Raw genomic sequence first — 25,759 nt, 5'->3', positions numbered from 1 at the left:
TCACTACAAACAACTTCAATGATAGCAGTCTCAGACTGAAGTATTTAGCGGAAGAATTCATGTTGAGTCGTCAGGCAATGTCAGTTGTCCTCCGCACAAAAAAACAATGGAGCACACACACGATCACTTGGGTTCCCGTTTGGAAGGGGGAAAGAATGTATATTTAATGTGGCTTTTATATATAAAAATGTCAGGCCTCTTTCAAAGTTATTACATATGAACTATCCTGAATTGTATTTTATGTACCAATCACAGATATAGACATGAGATAGGACTTTGCATTTTTAGTGGAATACACAGACGAAAGGCTAAGTTTAATTTATTAAATATGTATTTTTGTACAATTAATATAACAATACAGTCCTGTCCAAAATAAATCTAACCAAAAGGAATACATGAAGTACACAGTTAAAACCACAAATATGAATTAAGGACAACCCTTATCCTGGCGTTGAAACTTCTGAACCTTTCATGAGGATGATGAAAAAAGGAAACTGCCCATTCATAAGTAAAAACATTTAAAAAAGGATCATTTTATCTTTTGTCCTGAAAATACAAGTGCTCAATGGTCTTTAATTCAAAATGTGAAGTGTTGAATCCCAGAGGGGTAATGCATAGACGGGTGTACATGTGACCTGTGGAGATCAGTGCAATGAGTTTGTGCAAAATGGAATACTTGCATTAGGCCAACATTGACAGAGCATGGAACCTGTCACTCAGAGCAAACTCTGCATACGTTTCAAATGCGCACATACACAGATATTGGGTCCTTTGTTGAGGGGCAGAGACATTTATGAGTTTTGGAAGGAGCCCCCCACTCAGTGGCAGCGGTGTCTGAAAACACACACAGCGGGACACTGCAAACTCGGGAGGTCACGTCTCCCATGGTAATTTACCACTGTCCTCTACAAACTGGGCATAAGCCCAAGTTCCTGCCCTCCTCCCCCAAGCCTGAATACCCATTTACACCCCCCCCCACCCCATTTAGACAAACCCCCGAATCCTCACTTTGCCGGCCATTTCAAACAACGAAGAGGTTCACTTAAGTGCTGAAAATGTCAATTTGCATTGATTTGAAACATTCATACTATACATATGCACACGTGTACACAAACTTTTACCAGTATTTCCTCAACCAATTGAAATGAGTGTATTTTTTTTGGGGGGATGTTCAGTTTCATTTACTTGGGCTGGATGAAACTATGCTCTTGCTGTCTGACTCGGAGTCGCTCTCACTGCTGCCGTTGGTGGGGCCACGGGCCCCTGGCCTGGACTTAGGGGGCAACCTTCCTCGGGGCTCTGATGCCCCTCTCCTCCCCAGGCCAGTGGCTTTGGTCTGGGTGGGCCCTTCTCGGCCCCTTCCTGATGAAACATTGCTTACCAGAGTAGGAATGGTCTGCAGAGAAATGACGCAACCAGTTTTGTTCACAACACATAAAAATACTAATCTAAGCCCATGACAAACCAAGAGAGAGCAAGCTAGTTCAAACAGCCTATATTTTAAGCAGATGCCACTAGGAATAACACTGGCCTAAACTGAATATATATATAGAAAGTGTTGCATTGTACATACCCCATTTTCCAGACTGGTCATCAGGTCTTGGATCTCGGAATGCCACCCTAGAAATTCACCAAACCTCCTGACCGTGTCCACCAGGTCCCCCAGCTCTATGTAGTCGCCCCTCCTCAGGGGCACCTTCTGAAAGGGACCCACTGCGTCCCGGTTCAGGAGCAGCCGCGGAACCGTGGACCTCACTGTGTTCACCAGGCTGGCAAAGGGCTCGATCTGGCAGAAACCACATGTGAGACAGAGTCAGATCCATAGAAAGAACGCTGATGTTATGACATTGGTTCACTATTTTGTGCTTATTTTCAAGTCTTATGGTGTTGTTTCATCACAACTGTTTTTAAGTTTGTAATCTGGTTAAGATCAGCTAAAATAAAAAGTGAATGAACACTTTTAGGAAACTGAACTCAAGTGACAAATAGTGTCGAGTAGTTGGCCGTGTGGTGCGGTACTGTTTCAGTAGCCAATATAACATTTCTGCAGCCGCTTAACAGTTTTGAGGTTCACCTGTAAAGACGTGCCCATGATGATGAGCAGGTCAGCTTTAGGGAAGTCTTTAGAATGCAGGAAGTACTTCTCAGGAAGGTCCTCTCCAAAGAACACTATGTCCGGTTTGACCGTGGCCTGGCAGAATGTACAGACCGGGACCTTGTCACTCATTATGGCACTCTGGAAGAGACGGTCATCCAAGAGAAGTTGGTCAAAGATTTACCAGGACTACTTTAGGCTGTTTAGCACCTGCATTTTAATATCTTGAATATTCTTTAAAGCAAACCCTGAATCAAGTCCATATTCATCTGTGTTAAACTTGTGGCTTATTATTGCCATCTCTTTGTGGGTTTTGTGAATTAAGTTCTTTTCATTTCTGATATTTTGCTGACCACCTGTGATTGGCATGGGCTGGTGACCTTTTGTCCTGGTTTACCTTGGCCTCCTGGGCAGGGAATGGGGTGTAGCACAGGTGACAGGAAGCAGTCGCAAAACTTCCATGAGCCTCCACCAGCTTCTCGTCTGGGATGCCACTTACTGTTAAGGGGAGAGGATGAGTCAGTGTCAATAACATTCACTAACATGGATTGTGATGTCCTTTCTCACATCTTTAATGTCAGTTGTTTGAGATGATACTGCCTGTTTAAGTTTCCCCTGCTCTGTCACAATGAAAGGCATGCTGAAATTCTGTGCTTTCTTTCTGTTTTCTACCACACATTTTATTGAAGGACGAGTAGACTTCAAATATAGCTAATGTCCTTATAAACTTAGACATGAGCAGATTCACTTTCCCAAGTACTTTTCCCAAAAGACCCACCCAGTCCCTCCCCCCACACCCACTCTTCTCCAGGCCGTCAATGTTCTGGGTGTACATGCGGAGCAGCAGGCCCTTGAGGTGCAGCATGTGGATGAAGTAGTGGATGTAGTTGGGTCGGTGGCTGCCTGGGTACAACTCCTTGGCCAGGGAGAAGAAGGGCCGAGGGTCGTTGGAGAAGTACTCGATGTTGAAGATGGCCTCCGGGTAGGGGATGTTGTACTTGGCCAAGTTGGCATACAGCCCTGTGCCCGGGGTCCTAGTGGGAGGGAGGATAGAAACACAAATTGGAGTGAGACAAAAACGAGAGCAAGAGAAAGTGAGCAAGTATACTCTAGAACCCATAGGACTTGCACCCACAACCCCACCTAAAGTCTGGGATACCGCTGGCCGTACTGATGCCTGCACCGGCCACCACCACCACGTTCTTACAGCGCCCCAGTTTCACCAGTCGAGCCACAGCAGCCAGGCCTCCCCGGGGAGAGGGATTCATTGCCGGCCCAGAGGGGGAGCTCTGTGTAGGCTTAGAGGCAGAGGACGACGGACCCGCCTGGATGGGGCCACTGCTGCCCTTAGACACCCTCCCTTTCCTGAAACACCACAAAGTTAGAAAATCATTATTCAATCTTATTGTCACATCTGTGACCCCACAGTCTCCAATCTTTTGATGTTATTAATTTTACAAAAGATATTTGCTGTAAAATGGAATAGAGAGCAGAATACATCTTCAATTCAGTTCTTCCCAAATGCAAGAAGTACAAGTATCCATCCAACTGGATAACTGAAAATATTCTTCATGACTGATGTAACTGGAATTACCGTGATAGTGAGGTGTCCTGTCCACTCACGCTCATTTGACTGAGGTCCTGGGCCAGGGGTAGGGCTGAGTCTGTCTGCTTCCTCTGCTGGGTCCCATGTGGGCCAGGCCCAGAGTCCTGGGGCGGCTCTGTGTGCCAGGCCTGGGGGGTGGAGCTACGGGTCACCCTGGTGAGGGCAGGCCCCTGGGGGGACCTCTTGTCCCAGCTGGATCTGGCCTTGCTCATATTTCCACCTGCCAATGGAAATACAGGACCGTCCAAAAGTCAGTCTCTTGACACTTCAGTCAGAAGCTTGCTCACATTTTCATCTGAAAATCAAAAAGTCTTTACCACTATGAGATGTGTTGGATGAAAAAGATTTGTTTGGAAATTAGGGGGGGGGGGAATCTGAATTTAGGTGAAATATCATGCACTTGTTTGTTCAGCCACTTATTATTTTAAATGTTACATATTTCTTAATCCATTGATTCCTTTTTTTCTATTGAAGGGTTTCTTAAATGTTTATATTTTCTAAATTGTAACTATGAAATAATACATATGGAATCATGTAATATGGAATCATGTAATCACCAAAGAAAAGTGTTAAATAAAACTGTTATATTTAAGATTCTTCAAAGACTCTTTGTGCAAAGCTGCCTTGACAGCTTTGCACAATCTTGCCATTCTCTAAACCAGAACCATGAGGTAGTCACCTGGAATGCATTTCAATTAACAGGTGTGCTTTGTTAAAAGTTAAATAGTTTCACTTTGTAAGTTCTTCAAGTGCAGTCGCAAAAACCATCAAGCTCAGGCATCCCGGGTGGCGCAGTGGTCTAAGGCACTGCATCGCAGTGCTAGCTGTGCCACCAGAGACTCTGGGTTGGCGCCCAGGCTCTGTCGCAGTCGGCCGCGACCGGGAGGTCCGTGGGGCGATGTACAATTGGCCTAGCATTGTCCGGGTTAGGGTGGGTTTGGCCGGTAGGGATATCCTTGTCTCATCGTGCACCAGCGACTCCTGTGGCAGGCCGGGAGCAGTGTGCGCTAACCAAGGAAATGGTGTTTCCTCCGACACATTGGTGCGGCTGGCTTCCGAGTTGGAGGTGCGCTGTGTTAAGAAGCAGTGCGGCTTGGTTGGGTTGTGTTTCGGAGGACGCATGGCTTTCGACCTTTGTCTCTCCCGAGCCCGTACGGGAGTTGTAGCGATGAGACAAGATAGTAATTACTAATAATTGGATACCACGAAATTGGGGTGAAAAGGGGGTCAAATTGTTTTAATATTTTATTTTATTTTTTTAAATGTCAAGCTCTATTATGAAACTGGCTCTCATGAGGACCACCACAGGAAAGGAAGACCCAGAGTTATCGCTGCAGCAGAGGATAAATTCATTAGTGATAAGCCTCAGATTGCAGCCCAAATAAATGCTTCACAGAGTTCAAGTAACAGAAACATCTCAACATCAACTGTTCAGAGGAGACTGTGTGAATCAGGCCTTCATGGTCAAATTGCTGAAAAGAAACCACTACTAAAGGAGACTAATAAGAAGAAGAGACTTGCTTGGGCCAAGAAACACAAGCAATAGACATTAGACCGGTGGAAATCTGTCCTTTGGTCTGAATGGACATTTTTGGATCAAACCTCCATGTCTTTGTGAGATGCAGAGTAGGTGAACGGATGTGGGGTGCTTTGCTGGTGACACTTGTCAGTGATTTATTTTGAATTCAAGGCACACTTAACAGCATTCTGCAGCAATACGCCATCCTATCTGGTTTGCGCTTAGTGGGACTATCATTTGTTTTTCAACAGGACAATTACCCAACACACCTTCAGGCTGTGTAAGGGCTATTTGACCAAGAAGGAGAGTGATTGAGTGCTGCATCAGATGACCTGGCCTCCACAATCACCTGACCTCAACCCAATTGAGATGGTTTGGGATGAGTTGGACCGCAGAGTGAAGGAAAAGCAGCCAACATGTACTGAGCATATGTGGGAACTCCTTCAAGACTGTTGGAAAAGCATTCCAGGTGAAGCTGGTTGAGAGAATGCCAAGAGTGTGCAAAGCTGTCGTCAAGGCAAAGGGTGGCTACATTGAAGAATCTAAAATCTATTAAGATTTGTTTAACACTTTTTTGGTTACTACATGATTCCACATGTGTCATTTCATAGTTTGTCTTCACTATTATTCTACATTCTAAAAATAAAGAAAAACCCTTGAATGAGTAGGTGTGTTCAAACTTTTGACTGGTACTGTATAATAAACAACTTAATTGGTTTTAGCTCCAACAGGTTTCACACAGCTTTACACGCTCTGAACCCCCTCCCTCTGAATTACTCTAGCTTTCTGACCCATATTTAAAAATCAGTTTCAACAGAATCATAGTGGCGTTCCTTTGTGCTCCCTCCCTTGGCCCAGTGAAAAGCTGAAATGTTTTAAAAACGGTCACCGCTCAAACAAAAGGTAATGGCTGTAATATATTTAGCACCCCCCCTCTTCAGCGGCTATGCTAATACAGTCCACAGCTGTGGCAGCTTTCATGTTCTGAGAGAGAAGAGAGGGGCGAGTAGAGGTGGAGTGAGGGGGGGGGGGGCGAGGGTAAAAAGCGGGGTGGTGGACAGGGGTGAAAGAGAACCCTTGATTGACTGTGTGTCAACAAACCCAGCTGGGAGAGAAAGGAGGATGCCCCTTCCAGGCCCCCTCAAACAGAGGAGAAAAGGAGAGGGGGTGCAGAGAAATGATATGGAGGGAACGAAGGAGAAGAGAACAGAAAGGAGGGTGTGTGTGTGTCTTTTGCAAACCTTTTCTGGGCCTTCAAAGAACTTGCATGGGCAATGAGTGAGTGAGAGTGATCAGGGGAGAGAGAGAAAGAGACGAGACAAAGGAGCTACTACCCATAAAGCAGGGCCAGCGTCAGAGCATGGAGAGGAGATAAGACCAGGCTTTTCACTAGGGCTCCTTATCGGCCTCAGGAGGTGGTGACATGGGGGGTCTCAATGTAAGCAGTTCACATGACATTGATGCAATACACAACAAAGCTATAAGAACATTTAGGCTACTGACTGATGGAGGGGGGAGATATTCTAAGTGTCTCTATGGTGGGTAGCTAGCATCGACATGGTAAAAGAAAACATCTTGTAGCCAATCTACAGCTGGTGTTCCTGAAGAAAATAAATAGGCCTACTCTTAAAGATATTGAACGGGATCTTAAGCACTTACAAATTCTTAACATGTTGTACAATTTTTTTTTTCAGGATGTAAGATATCATACGAAATGGATGACATATAGAATTTTCAGTAACCCGTTTAGACTTGAGCGCCACTTTCAAAACTACTGGCTAAAATGATAAAACATCTGTAGCATAACTTTAACTCTAAGACAAACATATCAAAAAGGAACAGCAACTTGACTTTCAAATAATTTTTTTAGCCAAGAAAACTATGAGCTCATTTTCTGGACATTTCATATTTTTAAGTGGCATCTTGTCCTGAAAGGCTGGAGTCCCCACATCACCACTGCTTTCATGCATGTTCCTGCAGTTGTATTAAAAAGCTCAGGTGGGGGAGGGGGGGGTATTTAATCCCCCCAAAAAGACACTGCTGAGTAGGACCAATAAATCACTGCACTGGTTATTAAGGTCCAACACAGATGGTGCAGGGTCACTGGCTAGTCCACTCAGTCCTGGCATGAGCCACAGTATAACAGTCGTCTTCAAGAGAGAGTTAATGCAGCAAGTAAGAAACAGCAATGAGAGTGTGTGTTCGGATGTTGTTTGCCCATTTTGCGCAAAGGGGCATTCCAGAGTCATAATGAAGGTGAAGGGCAGGCTTCTTTTAGGTGGAATGATTGGGGACAAATGAAGCAGTGGACTGAATGTTTCATTGGTCTTGTCCCACACATAGCAACCTTGTGAACAGAAAAATGGGTTAATTAGAACCATAACTCACCTCAACATGCCTGATAGCAGATCTAAACCCACATGATCCTGCTCTAGAAGAGGAACAGGATGAATAGGTAAGCGAATTTAGCAAGCAGAAAACATGTATAGATAGTGTGATCATATGTGCTTAATTCCTGAAAATGGTTAACTAGGCCTAACTTTCGTAACTATTTAATGGATAGCCTATCCATTCAATAGGTAGCCCTTTACACCCGCACCAGTATACAGGTTGAAAATGGCAGATCTGGGCACTGATAAGCACCCAAATAGAAACAGTGGCTTTACAGTAACATGCTATACATGAAGTCAGAGCTCAGGGTCTCGGTCACCGCTTCACAGCGCTGTATGAGTTTTGACTAACAGACATTCTGAACTTGAGCATCTCGCACAGCAAGACGCTGCCGCCGCTTTGATGTCATACCAGCAAGCAAAACACCCCCCAAAATATGGACTTCACATTTCCATATCATAAATCTCATGTCATATATAGTCTCAACTAGAGGTTGACTGATTAAAATCGGCATGGCCGATTAATTAGGGCCGATTTCAAGTTTTCATAACAATCAGTAAATCTGCATTTGTGGATGCCGATTATGGTCGATTACATTGCAATCCACGAGGAGACTGCATGGCACGCAAGTGCAAAAAGGAGCCAAGGTAAGATGCGAGCTAGCATTAAACTTATCTTATACAAAAAAACAATCAATCACTGGTTAATTACACATGGTTCATGATATTACTAGTTTAACTAGCTTGTCCTGCGTTGCATATAATTGATTTATAATCAAATCACAGACTACTTCGCCAAACAGGTGATGTTTTAACAAAAGCGCAATCGTTGCACTAATGTACATCAATGCCTTTCTTAAAATCAATACACAAGTATATATTTTTAAACCTGCATATTTAGTTAAAAGAAATTCATGTTAGCAGGCAATATTAACTAGGGAAATTGTATCACTTCTCTTGCGTTCTGTGCAAGCAGAGTCAGGGTATATGCAACAGTTTGGGCCGCCTGGCTCGTTGCGAACTGTATGAAGACCATTTCTTCCTAACAAAGACAGTCATTTGCCAGAATTTTACATAATTATGACATAACATGTTCTGAGCAAGCAACTTAAACATGAGCTGTTTTTTTACATGGCACATATTGCACTTTTATTTTCTTCTCATTATTTAAACCAAATTGAACATGTTTCATTATTTATTTGAGAATAAATTGATTTACTTTATGTATTATATTAAGTTAAAATAAAAGTGTTAATTCAGTACTTTTGTAATTGTCCTTACTACAAATATATAGTTCTTAAATTGTCCGATTAATCGGTATCTGCTTTTTTTTGGTACTCCAGTAAATCGGTATTGGCGTTGAAAAATCATAATCGGTCGACCTCTAGTGTCAACGTTTATGATCACTATGTTTGATGTAGTTACAAGATGACATGGAGTTATACCCTGGGTTGTCCTGAACAATCAAGCATTTCGCCACACCTGCAATAACATCTGCTAAATATGTGTAGGTGAACAATAACATTTGATTTGAATTGCCTTGTGAAAGCCCAAGACTAAGATCGTATTTTATAATTTAGCGAGTCATGTTGGCAATAGAACATGCCTTCAAATGATGCCCACCTGACCCAGATTGTGATTTACAAGGGACTGTTTTTGGATTGTGTAAACAAAAGTAATTGTGGATACAGGGTTGTGTTCCAAACCAAACAACTACAAGTGTGCTTGCTATAGTTCCACAACAACACAGCTAGGAAAGCACTTTATAGTTGAAGACTCTTCTTTTGAGTCATAAAAGTACATTGAAATTACTTAGGAACTGTGCACACGAGGTGTGTGGCCACTTGAAAACACAAACACAATGTATTTGTTTGTCCAGGACCTACCAAACATAGTCCAATAATATTATGCTACTGAATGTATCCAGAGTATTTTCAGATTTCGTTGTCATCAAATGTGGCAAAAAGTAAAATAAAATGTCAAATGCACATAAAATCATTACATTACATTACATTTAAGTCATTTAGCAGACGCTCTTATCCAGAGCGACTTACAAATTGGTGCATTCACCTTATGACATCCAGTGGAACAGCCACTTTACAATAGTGCATCTAAATCTTTTAAGGGGGGTGAGAAGGATTACTTTATCCTATCCTAGGTATTCAACAGTGTAATGCTTGGATTCAATCTTGTATCAGGTGAACTGTTGTGTCCTCACCTTTAATCATTTTCCAATAATATCGAAACGGTTCCCTTTTAATTGCTACCATGTTCATGCATGTTTCCATATTTCTTCTGTAAGAAACATTTAAATTTAGCCCCATCCATATAGGCCAATTCCCACGAGTGTAAGGGTTTAAGGATGGTTGAATCTGAAGTTAAGTATGAATCAAATAAAACAAACTGTATGTCACATGTGCCGAATAGAACCTTACCGTGAAATGCTTACTTGAGAACCCTTAACCAACAATCCAGAATTAGAAAATATTAATAAAATGTTGCTAAATAAACTAAAGGAAAATAGTAACACAATAACAAGGCTAGATACAAGGGGTACCGGTACAGAGTCAATGTGCAGGTGTACGGGTTAGTGGAGGTAATATTTTCCACATTTTGTTATGCTACAGCCTTATTCTATTATGGATGAAATAAAAACATTTCCTCAATCTACACAGAATACCCCAGAAAGTTTTGCAACTTTATATTTAAAATAAAGTTGTATAAAGTTACAGAAGTATTCAAATCCTTTGCTATGAGACTCCAAATTGAGCTCAGGTGCATCCTGTTTCCATTGATCATCCTTGAGATGCTTCTAAAACTTGGAGTCCACCTGTGGTAAATTCAATTGACTAGATGTGATTTGGAAAGGTACACACCTGTATGTATAAAAGGTCCCACAGATGACAGTGCATGTCAGAGCAAAAACCAAGCCATGAGGTCGAAGGAATTGTCCGTAGAGCTTAGACACAGGATTGTGTCGAGGCACAGATCTGGGGAAGGGTACCAAAACATTTCTGCAGCATTGAAGCTCCCAAGAACGCAGTGGCCTCCATCATTCTTAAATGGAAGAAGTTTGGAATCACCAAAACTCTTCCTAGTGCTGGCCACCCAGCCAAACTGAGCAATCGGGGGAGAAGAGCCATGGTCAGGAAGGTGACCAAGAACCCAATGGTCACTCTGACAGAGCTCCAGATGTCCTCTGTGGAGATGAGAGAACCTTCCAGAAGGATAACCATCTCTGCAGCACTCCACCAATCAGGCCTTTATGGTAGAGTGACCAGACAGAAGTCACTCCTCAGTAAAAAAAAAAAAAAGGCACTTGACAGCCCGCTTGGAGTTTACCAAAAGGCACCTAAAGGACTCTCAGACTATGAGAAACGAGATTCTCGGGTCTGATGAAACCAAGATTTAAAACTCTTTGGCCAGAATGCCAAGCGTTACGTCTGGAAGAAACCTGGCACCATCCCTGTGGTGAAGCATGGTGGTGACAGCATCATGCTGTGGGGATGTTTTTCAGCGGCAGGGACTGGGAGACTAGTCAGGATCGAGAGAAAGATGAACGGAACAAAGTACAGAGAGATCCTTGATAAAATCTCCAGAGCCCTCACGGCTTTAGACTGAGAGTGAAGGTTCACCTTCCAACAGGACAATGACCCTAAGCACACAGCCAAGACAACGCAGGAGTGGTTTCAGGACAAGTCTCTGAATGTCCTTGAGTGGCCCAGCCAGAGCCCAGACTTGAACCCGATCTAACATCTCTGGAGAGACCTGAATATAGCTGTGCAGTGACGCTCCCTGTCCAACCGGAGAGAATCTGCAGAGAAGAATGGGAGAAAGTCCCCAAACACAGGTGTGCCAAGCTTGTAGCGTCATACCCAAGATGTCTCGAAGTTGAAATCACTGCCAAAGGTGCTTCAACAAAGTACTGAGCAAATGGTCTGCATACTGTAAACGTGATGTTTAAAAAAAATATATATATACTTTTGCAAAAAACCTAAAAAACTTGTTTTGGATTTGTCATTATGGGGTATTGTGTGTAGATTGATGAGGAAAACAAACAATTGAACTCATTTAGGAATAAGGCTGTAACGTAACAAAATGTGGGAAAAGTCAACGGGTCTGAATACTTTCCGAATGCACTGTACAGGTAGGGGTAAAGTGACTATGCATAGATAAACAGAGAGTAGCATAAGCGTTTGTGTCATCAATATGTGTGCGTGTTGGAGTGTCAGTGTAGTATGTGTGACAGGGTGGTTAGAATCCAGTGAGTGTACATAAAGCCTGTGCAAGAGAGTCAGTGCAAAAAATAAGAATAAATACAAATAAAATACGGGGGTCAATGTAAATAGTCCTGGTACCCATTTGATTCACTTTTCCGCAATCATGTGACTTGGGGGTAGAAGCTGTTATAGAAGCTGTTTTGGTCCCAGACTTGGCTATCCGGTACTGCTTGCTGTGTGGTAGCAGACAGAAGAGTCTATGACTTGGGTGGCTGGAGTCTGACAATTTTTAGGATCTTCCTCCTATTTCTCCTCCCACTTCAACCTAATAAATGCTAAAGTAGAGCAGAAAACAACCGCTGCAGTGGAAGGGTAATGTCCAGCTGATATGTGCTCCAGAGGTCAGCTCCATTGTGAGTGAGGGGGGAGAAAGTTGTCTTGTGCTAAAGAGAGACTTAACAAGCCTGAACATGGGGGCTTAACTCCAAAGGGGAGGGCAAAAACCAACATGGTCGCCAGGGTTGGAGGAAACCATGGTGAGGAGGCTAGCAACGGTCTCTCAGTAATGGAATGAGCAGCCTGACAGGAGCTGTCGGTAGCTAGCTACTGGGGGAAACACGCAGAGTTAAGTCAACAGAAGAGAGAGAGGGGGAATCTTCGTTCAGCGACTTGTGTTGACAAATGTATTGCAATTAGTTTACTATGGGCCTGACTGGCAGCACAAGTGCAGTTGGTGATGTCCAATTCACCATATTCAGTGGATGTAACCAAATATATAGCCCCAGTTTGGAAAATAGATCAATACCCAGTGCAACAATGAATGGCCAGAGAGGGTTTGTATTTATTTCTATAATAAATCAAAAATATTCTTAAATGCAATTATGCTACTTGATGCTGCTCTGATACCATGATTGTTCTTTAATGACAAATAAATCCCTGTATAAATGACAAAAGATTTAGAGAGGATTTGAGAGCCCTCCCCTCGACATGGCCTTTGAGTTGGGGCAGCTCTCCCACCTCTCCCCAACCAAAAGCTCAGTCCCCGCAGTCCAAATCCTCTCCCGTTGGGATGGGGTGCAAGGACCACCAGGTGTGAGGTGGGCCCACATATGGGGGTTACAGTAATCTAATTAGAGCTGTCCCTCAACTCTGCTCACCACCCTTACCCTGCCTCACCCCTCCAGAACAGCGCAGCTCTATAATCATTTTACAAGTCAGAGAGAGACCAACATCTCCTGTAGATTCATACAGAATCCCACCACACACACCTCAACCGCTACTCTACAAGAGGTCCCAAGTGAAAAATTAGGCTTATGTGGAAAAAGTGGCACACTAACTAGTACCAATGCTGGAGCTGAACACTGTGTTCTACCATGGACCGTTTGAAGCTGATGTGTCTTTAATAACCTCAAGGCTACAGTTGCTGAGAGAGTGAGCAATGCAAAATCCTGGTGGGTTTTAACAGCTACTCAGCCTGATACACAATCTGAGACAAAGAGACAGGCAGTAAAACGTTTAACTTAAAAGCATTAACCCTCTGCTTGCTGCCAAACTCTACTTTTCCCCTTGGTCCACCTGTCGATCAATGCTGCCCCTCAATGGCAAGGATTGGAATTGACAGGCAGCTCAGTCACCATGGAGACCTCTTGAAGACTTCTGAAGAGGCAAAAGTGTCTGTTCTTTCCCCCCACCCCTGCACTAATGACATTTCACTTAGTGTTGCATCTTTGTTGGATTCTCAATTGGCACAAAGCAACTAATTTGTGTTGGGTATATATTGTTTGCTCAAAGAGAGAGCAAGTGAGAGAGAGAGAGACGGGGGGTTGAGCCTTGTTGCTTAGTAGAGTGATTTCCAAGTCAACACAAATGACTACAACTAATGACTCTTGTCCAGTTACTTTTTCTAATGAAGTACTGCCAGCAGAATTATTCAAAGCATGCATTTTCTTCCTCTCTGTAGTTAAATGACAGAAGAGAGCAGTAAAATGTAGGCAACACTCAAACCTTAATGAGATTGGACAGAGGAAATGGAGGTTCAAAGTGTAAGATTAAGTAATATGGTCAAATCTTTTTAAAAAATGCTCAAAACTACATGAATTATTCAACCACCAAATCTAAATCTCACTAGCTACACGCCATAGGCTACTGGATACTACTAATGACTAAATAGGACAAATTAGCTAGCAAGTGCAAGCTAACGAGCTAAATTTCCATAAATGTTTAATGCTTTTCGACCTGACCCCAAAGGAATGTCATTGGTTCAGAGTTTGTTTTGATATTTTAAGCTGCGTGTCATGATCGCGTTTGGTGTAGGGGGACAAAACACATTTATGCACGATAGTGCACAATGGCGAAAGCGCGCAGCCGGTTTGGGTTCCGTGTAAATGCTTGAGCTATGTTGTTGATGTGAATTGAGAAGAGCATGGGACAGGATCGAGCCTTGGGGTACTCCTTTGGTGACAGGCAGTGGCTGAGACAGCAGAAGTTCTGACTTTATACACTACACTCTCAGAGGTAGTTAGCAAACCAGGCCAAAGACACCAATACTCCTTAGCCGGCCCACAAGAATGGAATGGTCTACAATATCAAAAGCTTTCGCCAAGTAAATAAAAATAGCAGCACAACATTGCTTAGAACCAAGGGCAATGGTGACATCACTGAGGACCTTTAAAGTTGCAGTGACACATCCATAACCTGAGCGGAAAACAGATTGCATACTATAGACGCCAAGAATGCCAGTCAGTTGATTATTAACAAGTTTTTCCAACACTTTTGATAAATAGGGCAAAATAGAAATGGGCCTGTAACAGTTAGGATCAGCTTGATCTCCCCCTTTAAATAAAAGGACGCACTGTGGCTGCCTTCCAAGCAAAGGGAACTTCCCCAGAGAGGAGAGACAGGTTAAAAAAGTCAGAGATAGGTTTAGCGATGACAGGGGCAGCAACCTTAAAGAAGAACGGATCAAGTTTTACGTGGGTCAAGTTTAAGGAGCTCCTTTAGCACTTCAGACTCAGTGACCACCTGCAGGGAGAAACTTTGTAGCCTGGCAGGGGAAAAATAGGGAGGAGCATCGGGGATAGCAACATTAGAAGGGGTGGGAGATGAGGAAATGTTGGACGGGCAAGGCAGAGTCAAATAGGAATGTTGACTTAATTATGTGGTGATTAAAGCTCAGCCATGTGCTCCTAGTCAGTAACAACCACATTGTCAACATTAAGGGACATGGGTAGCTGTGAGTAGGAGGGTTTATTCTCCAGGTCTTTAACCGTTTTCCAGAACTTCTTGGGGTTAGACTCACAGAGAGAGAACTGCTCCTTAAAGTAACTAATTTTGACCTTCAGTATAGCCTGAGTGCACTTATTTCCAATTTGCCTGAACAAGAACCAGTCAGCCTGAGTATGCATATGGCCTAGCGATTTGCCAAATGCAATTCTTGAGGTGGAGTAACTGCCCGATCCCGGTCGAACCAGGGACTGAACCGGTTTTTAATGATCATTTTCTTTATTGTCGCATATTTGTTAACAATACCACTGAAAATATCAAAAAAGAAGATCCAAGTGTCTTCAACAGAGGATCAAGCTGATTCTATACCAATTTCCAGAGGCCAGGTCATTAAAGTTTTTTAGCAAGCGTCTATGACAAATCAGGACAGGTTGTTTCACTGAGCAGCCATTACGAACACAGGCTGTAAAACAGTGATCACTAAGGTCATTACAGAAAACACCAGACTGATACCTATCAAGATTATTTGTGAGGATAACATCAAGAAGAGTAGCCTTTTCTGGGTGTCTTGTGGGATTGGTAATAATCTGAGAAAGATTTAGGAAGTCTAATTGCTTTAGGACTTGGTCAGGTGGTTTAACACCTTGTTCAGAGGCAGAATGACAGATTTTTACCTTGTCAGCTCAGGGATTCGATCTTGCAACCTTTCGGTTACTAGTCCAACGCTCTAACCACTAGGCTACCTGCCACCCCAAATATGAGAACTCAAATCAGAATTGGGGCTAGCAACAGTAGATGGGCAAAGGTGTACATGCACATTTCCAGATATTATCAGCAGTAATACAATCAGGGCACGGCAGAAGACAGGGGGAGCTTTGCAGTGTTGATTTATAACATTTTAATGTGCATTCGATGGCAACAAGATCATATTGTACAGCAATTCCATCAGGTAGCATGAATACAAAGCCGGCGAGAGGTGGTTAGAATAGGACGGGACACCAAGATTCCGTGTAACCAATAGTGAGTCAGAGTTCCGAGTATGGGAACAAACAGTCTGTCACAGTTGGGTAAATAAGCAAATTCATAGTTAACAAAGCCCACAGGAGTCATGAGGCAAATAGCATAAAGCACAAGAGAAAAATAACAACTTGGGGCTAGCCATTGTAAGTTCAAAGTCACTCGCCCAACACTGCATGTGTGCTGGAGGCAAGTGAAAGCTCAGGAGAGAGGGGAGTGCACAGCAGGAGTACCTGTACCAGACAGGGGGAGACAGGCCAGGGCAGATGGCAGTGGTGTAAAGTACTTAAGTCATTTTTTGGGGTATCTGTACTTTATTTATATTTTTGACTACTTTTACTGTACTACATTCTTAAAGAAAATTTGACTCAATACATTTTCCCTGACACCCAAAAGTACTAATTTTGAAAGCTTAGCAAGACAGAAATGGTCAAATTCACACACTTATCAAGAAAAAAATCCCAGGTCATCTCTACTTCCTCTGATCTGGCAGACTCACTAAATACAAAATGCTGTGTTTCTGAATGATGTCTGAGGATTAGAGTGTGCCCCTGACTATCTGAAAATTAGAAAAGCATTAACAATTGTGCCATCTGGTCTGCTTAATAAAAGGAATTTTAAATTATTTATACTTTTACTTTCAATACTTAAAACCAAATACTTTTACATTTTTACTCAAGTAGTATTTTACTGGGTGAATTTCACTTTTGAGTAATTTCCTATTAAAGTATCTTTACTTTTACTCAAGTATGAAAATTGGGTACTTGAGAATTAAGCACTTTCTTATGAAACTCAGTCTATTCTTGTTCTGAGAAATTAAAGCTATTCCATGCAAGAAATTGCCAAGAAACTGAAGATCTCGTGCAACGCTGTGTACTACTTCCTTCACAGAACAGTGCAAACTGGCCCTAACCAAAATAGAAAGAGGATTGGGAGGCCCCGGTGCACAACTGAGCAAGAGGACAAGTACATTTGTGTGTCTAGTTTGAGAAACAGGCACCTCAAGTCCTCAACTGGCAGGTTCATTAAATAGTACCTGCAAAACACCAGTCTCAACGTCAACAGTGAAGAGACGACTCCGGGATGCTGGCCTTCTAGGCAGAGTTCCTCTGTCCAGTGTCTGTGTTCTTTTGCCCATCTTAATATTTTATTTTTATTGGCCAGTCTGAGATATGGCTATTCCTTTGCAACTCTGCCGTGATTGATCCAATGAACCATTACTGGTCAAAATGTTGTATGAAGTCTGCCCAAATGTACCAAATTGGTTTATTGATACTTTTAAGTACATAACTGTGCACTCTCCTCAAACAATAGTCATGCTAATCACATTAGCTCAGTTGTCCCATGGCGGGGGCACCAATCCCGTAGAGGTTAATGCATACTTTAAAATATTATATGAGCTAAACATACAAATACAAAATGTATAAAAAAAAGCTTTAAAAGTTGAAATGTGTAACTTTTTAGGCGACCCGACCAATTCACATAGAAATGTGAGCTAAAGATCAGTCACTCAAAGGCAAATATAAGAAGCGATAGATATGTTCTATGTGCTCTATGTCTATGCTTCCCGTTCAAACATCTGGAAATACAACATTGCTGGTGATTGAAAAGTTATTTCACAGAGGTTTAGATGGTTCAATGATTCTCTAAACTGCTTGTTTTGTCATAAACTGAAATTGGTGCGGCTGGCTTCTGGGTTAAGCGAGCAGTGTGTCAAGAAGCACTTGGAAGGGACGCGTTTCAGAGGATGCATGGCTCTCGACGTTCGCCTCTCCCAATGAGTTGTTATTTATGATGCAAAGTGATTTGTATATCAGTCATTAGGCTGATGCCTGCACTGTAGAATAAGCCCGTAGTACGGCGTAGCTGATAACAGAGGCTGGGCTCTTAGGCTGCACTGCCATCTACTGGCTTCCTAAGATTTTACAGGTGAAGTTGTAGATATTGAGTATGAAGATGGCTAGTGCAGATGTAAACTCAGCAAAAAAAAGAAAGGTCCCTTTTTCAGGACCCTGTCTTTCAAAGATAATTAGTAAAAATAACTTCACAGATCTTCATTGTAAAGGGTTTAAACACTGTTTCCCATGCTTGTTCAATGAACCATAAACAAGTAATGAACATGCACCTGTGGAACAGTCAACACTAACAGTCTGTTCGATGGTAGGCAATTAAGGTCACAGTTATGAAAACTTGGGACACTAACTTTCTACTGACTCTGAAAAACACCAAAAAGAAAGATGCCCAGGGTCCCTGCTCATCTGTGTGAATGTGCCTTAGGCATGCTGCAAGGAGACATACAGATGTAGCCAGGGCAATAAATTGTAATGCCCGTACTGTGAGACACCTAAGACAGCGCTACAGGGAGACAGGCTGGACAGCTGATCGTCCTCGCAGTGGCAGACCACATGTAACAACACCTGCACAGGATCGGTACATCCGAACATCACACCTGCGGGACAGGTACAGGATGGCAACAACTGCCCGAGTTACACCAGGAACGCATAATCCTTCCAGCAGTGGTCAGACTGTCCGCAAAAGGCTGGACTGAGGGCTTGTAGGCCTGTGCTCACCAGACATCACCGGCAACAACGTCACCTATTGTTACTGTAATTTAATGATGCAAATATGTTTTCATTAATTGAAAACCCTTCATCTATTTTATGAGAATTTGTAAGATTATTGTTTGCATAAAATAGACAGAGACCAGTCTTTTCAATAATAGGTAACAGAATTTTTTCTCGGAGCGCGTTGCCACTTCACCACGAGCAACAGTTTATATACAAAACATGACGTCCTTTCATTGCTTAACAGAAACCCCTCCTCTCGACACGGACAAAGTGAGGTGAAAAGTTCATTCTAACTTACTAACACACTCCCAGGTAACTTTTGACCCCTCAACATTATCGATCACCCCTTAGCTGACAGTTCTAATTAACAGAAAAGACAGTGAGTGCATTCCTAGGTTATCTTAAACACCCCAGAGCTCAGTTTCGTCGGTTCAACCATAGGTTAACGACCTTATCTGTTTACACAGTCCACTTCTTTCTTCCTAGTTGGAATGGTGTTCATTAACTTTAATTACTCCTTGTCTGTGTCACACAATCACATCTTATGAACTCACATTGTTAATCAGATATAATAAAACAGAGTATAAGTTTACTTCGTTACAGTTCCATTTAAAATTATTTGTTCAATCATTTAATCATAATTTTACCAACACCTATGGGCACAAACCCACCGTCACTGGACCAGACAGGACTGACAAAAAGTGCTCTTCACTGATGAGTCGCGGTTGTGTCTCACCAGGGTTGATGGTCGGATTTGCGTTTATCGTCGAAGGAATGAGAGTTACACAGAGGCCTGTACTCTGGAGCTGGATGGTCCGTCATGGTCTGAGGCGGTGTGTCACAGCATCATCGGACTGAGCTTGTTGTCATTGCAGGCAATCTCAACGCTGTGCGTTACAGGGAAGACATCCTCCTCCCTCATGTGGTACCCTTCCTGCAGGCTCATCCTGACATGACCCTCCAGCATGACAATGCCACTAGCCATACTTCTCGTTCTGTGCGTGATTTCCTGCAAGACAGGAATGTCAGTGTTCTGCCATGGCCAGCGAAGAGCCCGGATCTCAATCCAAATTGAGCACGTTTGGGACCTGTTGGATTGGAGGGTGAGGGCTAGGGCCATTCGCCCCAGAAATGTCTGGGAACTTGCAGGTGCCTTGGTGGAAGAGTGGGGTAACATCTCACAGCAAGAACTGGCAAATCTGGTGCAGTCCATGAGGAGGTGATGCACTGCAGTACTTAATGCAGCTGGTGGCCACACCAGATACTGACTGTTAATTCTGATTTTGACCCCCCCTCCCCTTTGTTCAGGGACACATTATTCCATTTCTGTTACTCACATGTCTGTGGAACTTGTTCAGATTATGTCTCAGTTGTTGAATCTTGTAATGTTCATACAAATATTTACACATGTTAAGTTTGCTGAACATAAACACAGTTGACAGTGAGAGGACGTTTCTTTTTTTGATGAGTTTACATCACAGGAGGATGGTGGCACCTTAATTGGTGTGGACAGGCTCCTGGTAACGGCTGGAGAGGAATGAGTGGAATGGTATCAAATACAAAACACATGGTTTCCATGTGATTGATGCCATCCCGTTCACTCCGTTCCAGACATTATTATGAGCCGTCATCCCCTCAGCAGCCTCCACTGCTGTACATTAGTATTATTGGTGTCATTTTATCTGGCTGTGGAAAACCATCTCCCATGAACTGCCAGCTTCATTCATATGTTTTGTTTGTTTTTTAAAAGCAAACGATTCTGTATGAAAAGCACTGTATAAAATACATCTATTATGTAAGGGATCAAGGGTATTGGATGCATGTTTTAAAGAAACGCTCCTCAAAATTAGACTGGGGCTGAATGTAGAGAATGTTTTCCACTGAGTTTATAGAAACTAAAAATAGCAGCACAGCAAGATGTTTTATGTAAAATATTGTCAATAAAATTAGGTTACTGTTATTCCCGTCCATATTGCAGAATGCATATGGCCGTTTTGGCTGCCAGAGCCAGTCTACCTCTGAAAATAACATAAGGTCCTTGGACCTTAAGGAGTAATGGTAACATTAGGCTCCTTAAGAGTACATCTTGGGCTCGCTATCACTAATCCCCAATACTATTAGCCTGGTCACCCAGATCTGTAGAGTTTTACACTATATTAGTTCATTCCTGACTTTAAATCAAGATGGCGTTTCTTTTGGAATTACACACACACACAGAGAGAGAGAGAGAGAGAGAGAGAGAGAAAAGTATGGACACACCTTCAAATTAGTGGATTTGGCTATTTCAGCGACACTAGTTGCTGACAGGTTTATACAATCGAGCACACCGCCATGCAATCTCCATAGACAAACATTGACAGTAGAATGGCCTTACTGAAGAGCTTAGTGACATTCAATGTGGCACCGTCATAGGATCAGTTCAAGTCAGTTCGTCAAATTTCTACCCTGCTAGAGCTGCCCCAGTGAACTGTAAGTACTGTTATTGTAAAGTGGAAATGTCTAGGAGCAACAATGACCCAGCCACAAAGTGGTAAGCCACACAAGCTCACAGAACGGGACCACAAAGTGCTGAAGCACAAAAATCGTCTGTCCTCTGTTGCAACACCCACTACCAAGTTCCAAACTGCCTCTGGAAGCAATGTCAGCACAATAACTGTTCATCAGGAGCTTCATGAAATGGGTTTCCATGGCCGAGCAGCTTCAAACAAAGATAAGATCGCCATGTGCAATGCCAAGCGTTGGCTAGAGTGGTGTAAAGCTTGCCTCTATTGGACTCTGGAGCAGAGGGAACGCGTTCTCTGGAGTGACTAATCACGCTTCACCATCTGGCAGTCCGACGGACGAATCTGGGTTTGGTGGATGCCAGGAGAACGCTACCTGGCCAAATGTATAGTGCTAACTGTAAAGTTTGGTGGATGAGAAATAATGGTCTGGGGCTGTTTTTCATGGTTTAGGCTCCTTAGTTCCAGTGAAGGGAAATCTTAATGCTACATCATACAATGACATTCTCGACAATTCTGTGCTACCAACTTTGTGGCAACAGTTTGGGGAAGGCCTTTTCCTGTTTCAGTATGACAATGCCCCTGTGCACAAAGCGAGGTCCATACGGAGATCGTTTGTCGAGATTGGTATGGAAGAACTTGACTGGCCTGCACAGAGCCCTGACTTCAACCCCATCGAACACCTTTGGGAAAAATTGTAACACAGACTGCGAGCCGAGTGTAATCACCCAACGTCAGTGCCCGACCTCACTAATGCTCTCCTGGCTGAATGGAAGCAAGTCCCAGCAGCAATGTTCCAACATCTAGTAGAAAGCCTTCCCAGAAGAGTGGAGGCTGTTATCGCTGCAAAGGGGGGGGGGGGACCAACTCCATATTAATGCCCATGATTTTGAAATGAAATGTTCGACAAGCAGGTGTCCACATATACTACTTGACCAAAAGTATCTTTATAACACAACAATCACTTTGATTGTGATTTAGAATAAAGGTAGACCTACATATTGTTAAGCGACTTTGGATAATTGAAAAGTGCTATACAAGTCCCATGTATCATTATTATTACATAATAAAGTGATTGTTGTGTCGTAAATCAAATCAAAATAGATTTAGACAGTACATTATAGACATGGAACCCAACAATGTTCTTTACAGGGAAAAAAATGTTTAAAAAAATAATGAACATAAAAGCTGAAACACCTACTACAAAAAAAAAATGAGAAACTTTTTTTTCTTTTTGTAAGACTGACAAGCTGAATAACTAAAAAGCACTGTAAGGAAAAACAAACCTAAAAATATGTATTTTAAGATCTCTTAAATATGTCCACAGTTTCATCCCCCCTCAGGATCTCTGGCAGGCTATTCCAAAGGCTGGGGGCATAGTAACTAAAGGCTGCCTCTGCATGCTTCTTGGTCCTAGGCTTTGGGATAGTTAAAAGGCAGTTCCGGAGAACCTGAGGGACATACTGGGTACACAACTTAAAAGCATGTTTGACGTGGTTCTGTAGCTCAGTTGGTAGAGCATGGCGCTTGTAACGCCAGGGTAGTGGGTTCGATTCCCGGGACCACCCATACGTAGAATGTATGCACACATGACTGTAAGTCGCTTTGGATAAAAGCGTCTGCTAAATGGCATATATGTATTGTGGTACACAATTGTAGATTAATTTAGAAACCAATAGAAGAATCTTAAAATTAATTCTAAAACTCACAGACAGCCTGGTCTTGGTCAGTACCCGTGCTGCAGCATTCGGTATGTTTTGCAGTTGACCAATGGGTTTATTGGATAGACCAGACATGAGAGCATTACATAAGTAAAGCCTACTTGTAATAAAAGCATGGGTCTCTTTGCATCAGCCTGAGAGAGAAACGGCCGCACTGTGGCAATGTTCCTCGGGTGGTAAAAAGCTATTTTGGTGACATTCCTAATGTGCGATTCAAAATTGAGTTCAGAATAAATAATTACACCTAGGTTTTTTATCTGATGTTTTATCTTTATTGCCCGTGAATTAAAATGTGCGGCTAGAGTCTCTTTCTGTGCTTCGGCTCCAATAATAAGTACCTTGGTCTTGTCTTGATTTAGCTGGAAGAAGTTGTGAGCCATCCAAGTATTTAAATCACTAACACAGTCTAATAATTTATCTGTGGAGCTAAAATGGAACCTTGTGGAACGCCACTCTCGACCAGTTAAATAGGTCCTAAACCAATTTAAAACTGGACCGGAGATGACAACCCACTTTCTAGCCTGTCCAGAAGGACATCATGGTCAACAGTGTTGAATGCAGCACTTAAATCTAAGATTAAAAAGACAGAGGGCAGTTTGGCATGTGTTGGCTCTAAGATCATTTACCACATTAACTAAGGCTGTCTCTGTGCTGTGGTGGGCATGAAAAACAGATAGGAATATTTCAGAAATATAGTTGGCAAATAATTTAGCTGTTTGAAAACCAATTTATCCAGAATTTTTCTTAAGAATGGAAGGCTGGAGATTGGCCAAAAATTGCTAAAAGCTAAAGAATCTAGATTACTTTTCATCAGAAGGGGTTTCAACATAGCAGTTTTTAGTGCAGTGGGGAAAGTTCCTGTGGACAGGGAGTGAGTAACAATTTTTCAGATATGCAATTTAAACTTTTTTGAAGGTGGTGGGATTGAGAAGGTAGGTAGAAGGCTTAAATTGTGACATCACTTTCCTGAGCATGTCTGTGTCAACCAGGGAAAATAAATCCATAGTGCCTTTGCGTGGTAGGCTAGAGCACATATTAAACTTCTCATCAGGACTTGCTTGACTGATACCTAGCCTAATGTTGGTTCTCTCTAAAATATGCTGCCAACCCATCACATTTAGATGTGGAGGAAAGTTCCCATAGGCTTGCAGGGGTAGGATTTATCAAACCATCAATGGTCGAGAAGAGCACACTCAAATTATTCAGATTTGTAGTGATTATGTTAGAAAACTGAGCCAGTCTGTCATTTCTAATTGCCTTGTTATATATGCCAAGTTTCTCTCAGAATATCATAATGGCCCTACCAACTTCGACTCTCTCTGCTTCTGCTATCTTTCTGAAATGTATCTTTAATTGGGCTCTCCGTTTGGATGTGGCCTTTTCAACTTTACTGGAGCTATGGCATTAATGGTTGCGCTTAATTTGTTATTAGTCATCAACTAAATCCTCACAAGAGGAAGGCAGACTAGGTGGTGGAGTATTGTTCATACACAATCAAATCTGTAGCAGCTTCAGAGGTAAGATAGCGTTTCTTAATAACGCGTTGGGCAACAAAATAGTAAAAATGCACAGATCAGAAAGTAACAACAATTCAGGAGGATATGTCAATAGAAAGTGCATTGGTAACCAGGTCAAGAGTATGGCTGCGGTTATCAAAACACTGAACAAACACAGGCTAGCTAAATAGAATAGATGTCGAATACAACATTTTGGCTTTCAAGGATTGTAGGCTCTGCTGTCAATGCTTTTGTAAGAGACTAGCGTTATTCCTTATCTTGCACAAAATCATGCAAGTTAAGTTACGAAGTAAGCAAATTTTTATGATTTTATAAACACGCAAACTGAAGGCAATGTTCGATAAACATGTAAAATTACCTGTCTTTCCAGAGGGCGGAACTTTAGAAAGCTGATGGGACGGAAGGCGCGCGTTGAAGATGTTGCGCAACAAGCGATGTTCGACATCAACATGCAGACTGTGACGCGTGCAACATAGTGACAACTTCTACTTGGCCAGCTCCGAAGAAAGTTTGAATTGCACCTGTTTAGACTTCTGTGTTGCTGTATTTCTCCGCTGGCATCTGTCGCATGCAGCACCATTTACCGCGAAGGAAGTACGTCACTTCCAGCTTTCAGTGCGGGAAAATCATTCTCTGTGCATATGCGATTTGAAATGGTTTGCCATCTCCCGCCAAAATTCTGAAATTTAGAAATGGCATAGACTTTTCGATGTTTTATTTATTATACAGTGGGCCTACTTACATTTGAGTACAAAAACATGGTCTAATTAATTAATTCAGCCTCATTTATTGCCTTTTTAAACAAATGTGTTTTTTTTACTGACAATTGAAATGTACAAACTATGGCATAAGAGAATGATGAGAATAAGAGGCTATCCGTAATTTCGATTAAGACATTAATGAGTGGGGAAAAACAGACGTAGTCAATATAACTATTTGTTCCGCACTTTTGAAATGTACAGTGTTGTCCTTGTACACAATGTCAGAACTGTAGGATAAATGAAGGGGGCATATAAGCAGACAATGAAAGCTCTTAAAATATTCAATGACTACATTTGTCTAAAACAGGCTATAGGCTACATGTGCACCACCAGGTCAGAACAGTAGGCTAAACTATAAGGGGGAAAAGGACCAAATTATTAGGATGAGGCACATGGGCTACTTACTACACAACATACACTTTGTATTACTTTCTTAGCTACATTATACATATCTCCCTGGCATATTAAATCATTTATGCAGCGGCATACAAAACATTTTTGGAATCACCTTTTTGTGCTGTGCTCACTTGAACAGGAAGGTGGCGCCGCAGTCCTTCTTGTAGGCAAATTTTGTCATCAAACTTTGTCATCAATGTCTGGCAATCTCTGGATTTATGGTGCTT

The 25,759-nt window shown here is 42.4% G+C and overlaps 1 protein-coding gene across 3 annotated transcripts; it reads right to left on the bottom strand.

The window, feature by feature from the left end:
* Positions 1-303: 303 nt before the first annotated feature.
* si:dkey-103i16.6 (uncharacterized protein LOC557125 homolog) lies at positions 304-24,998 on the bottom strand. Of its 3 annotated transcripts, XM_035789753.2 has the most exons (9): positions 24,734-24,998; positions 7,609-7,651; positions 3,690-3,921; positions 3,239-3,460; positions 2,897-3,129; positions 2,493-2,593; positions 2,075-2,236; positions 1,574-1,786; positions 304-1,396 (listed from the first exon to the last, which is right to left on the bottom strand). In XM_035789753.2, the coding sequence occupies exons 3-9, from the start codon at positions 3,911-3,913 to the stop codon at positions 1,178-1,180; spliced, it is 1,374 nt and encodes a 457-aa protein (XP_035645646.1). In that variant the 5' UTR covers positions 3,914-3,921; positions 7,609-7,651; positions 24,734-24,998; the 3' UTR covers positions 304-1,177. The 3 variants fall into 3 exon arrangements, with proteins under 3 accessions (XP_035645646.1, XP_035645647.1, XP_035645645.1); XM_035789754.2 differs by lacking the exon at positions 7,609-7,651 and having other exon boundaries at positions 304-1,362; XM_035789752.2 differs by lacking the exon at positions 7,609-7,651 and having other exon boundaries at positions 24,734-24,997.
* Positions 24,999-25,759: the final 761 nt, after the last annotated feature.

Source organism: Oncorhynchus keta, chromosome 17, assembly GCF_023373465.1.
Source record: "Oncorhynchus keta strain PuntledgeMale-10-30-2019 chromosome 17, Oket_V2, whole genome shotgun sequence".
NCBI lineage: Eukaryota > Metazoa > Chordata > Actinopteri > Salmoniformes > Salmonidae > Oncorhynchus > Oncorhynchus keta.
This window is presented reverse-complemented; position numbering and strand designations above follow the sequence as displayed.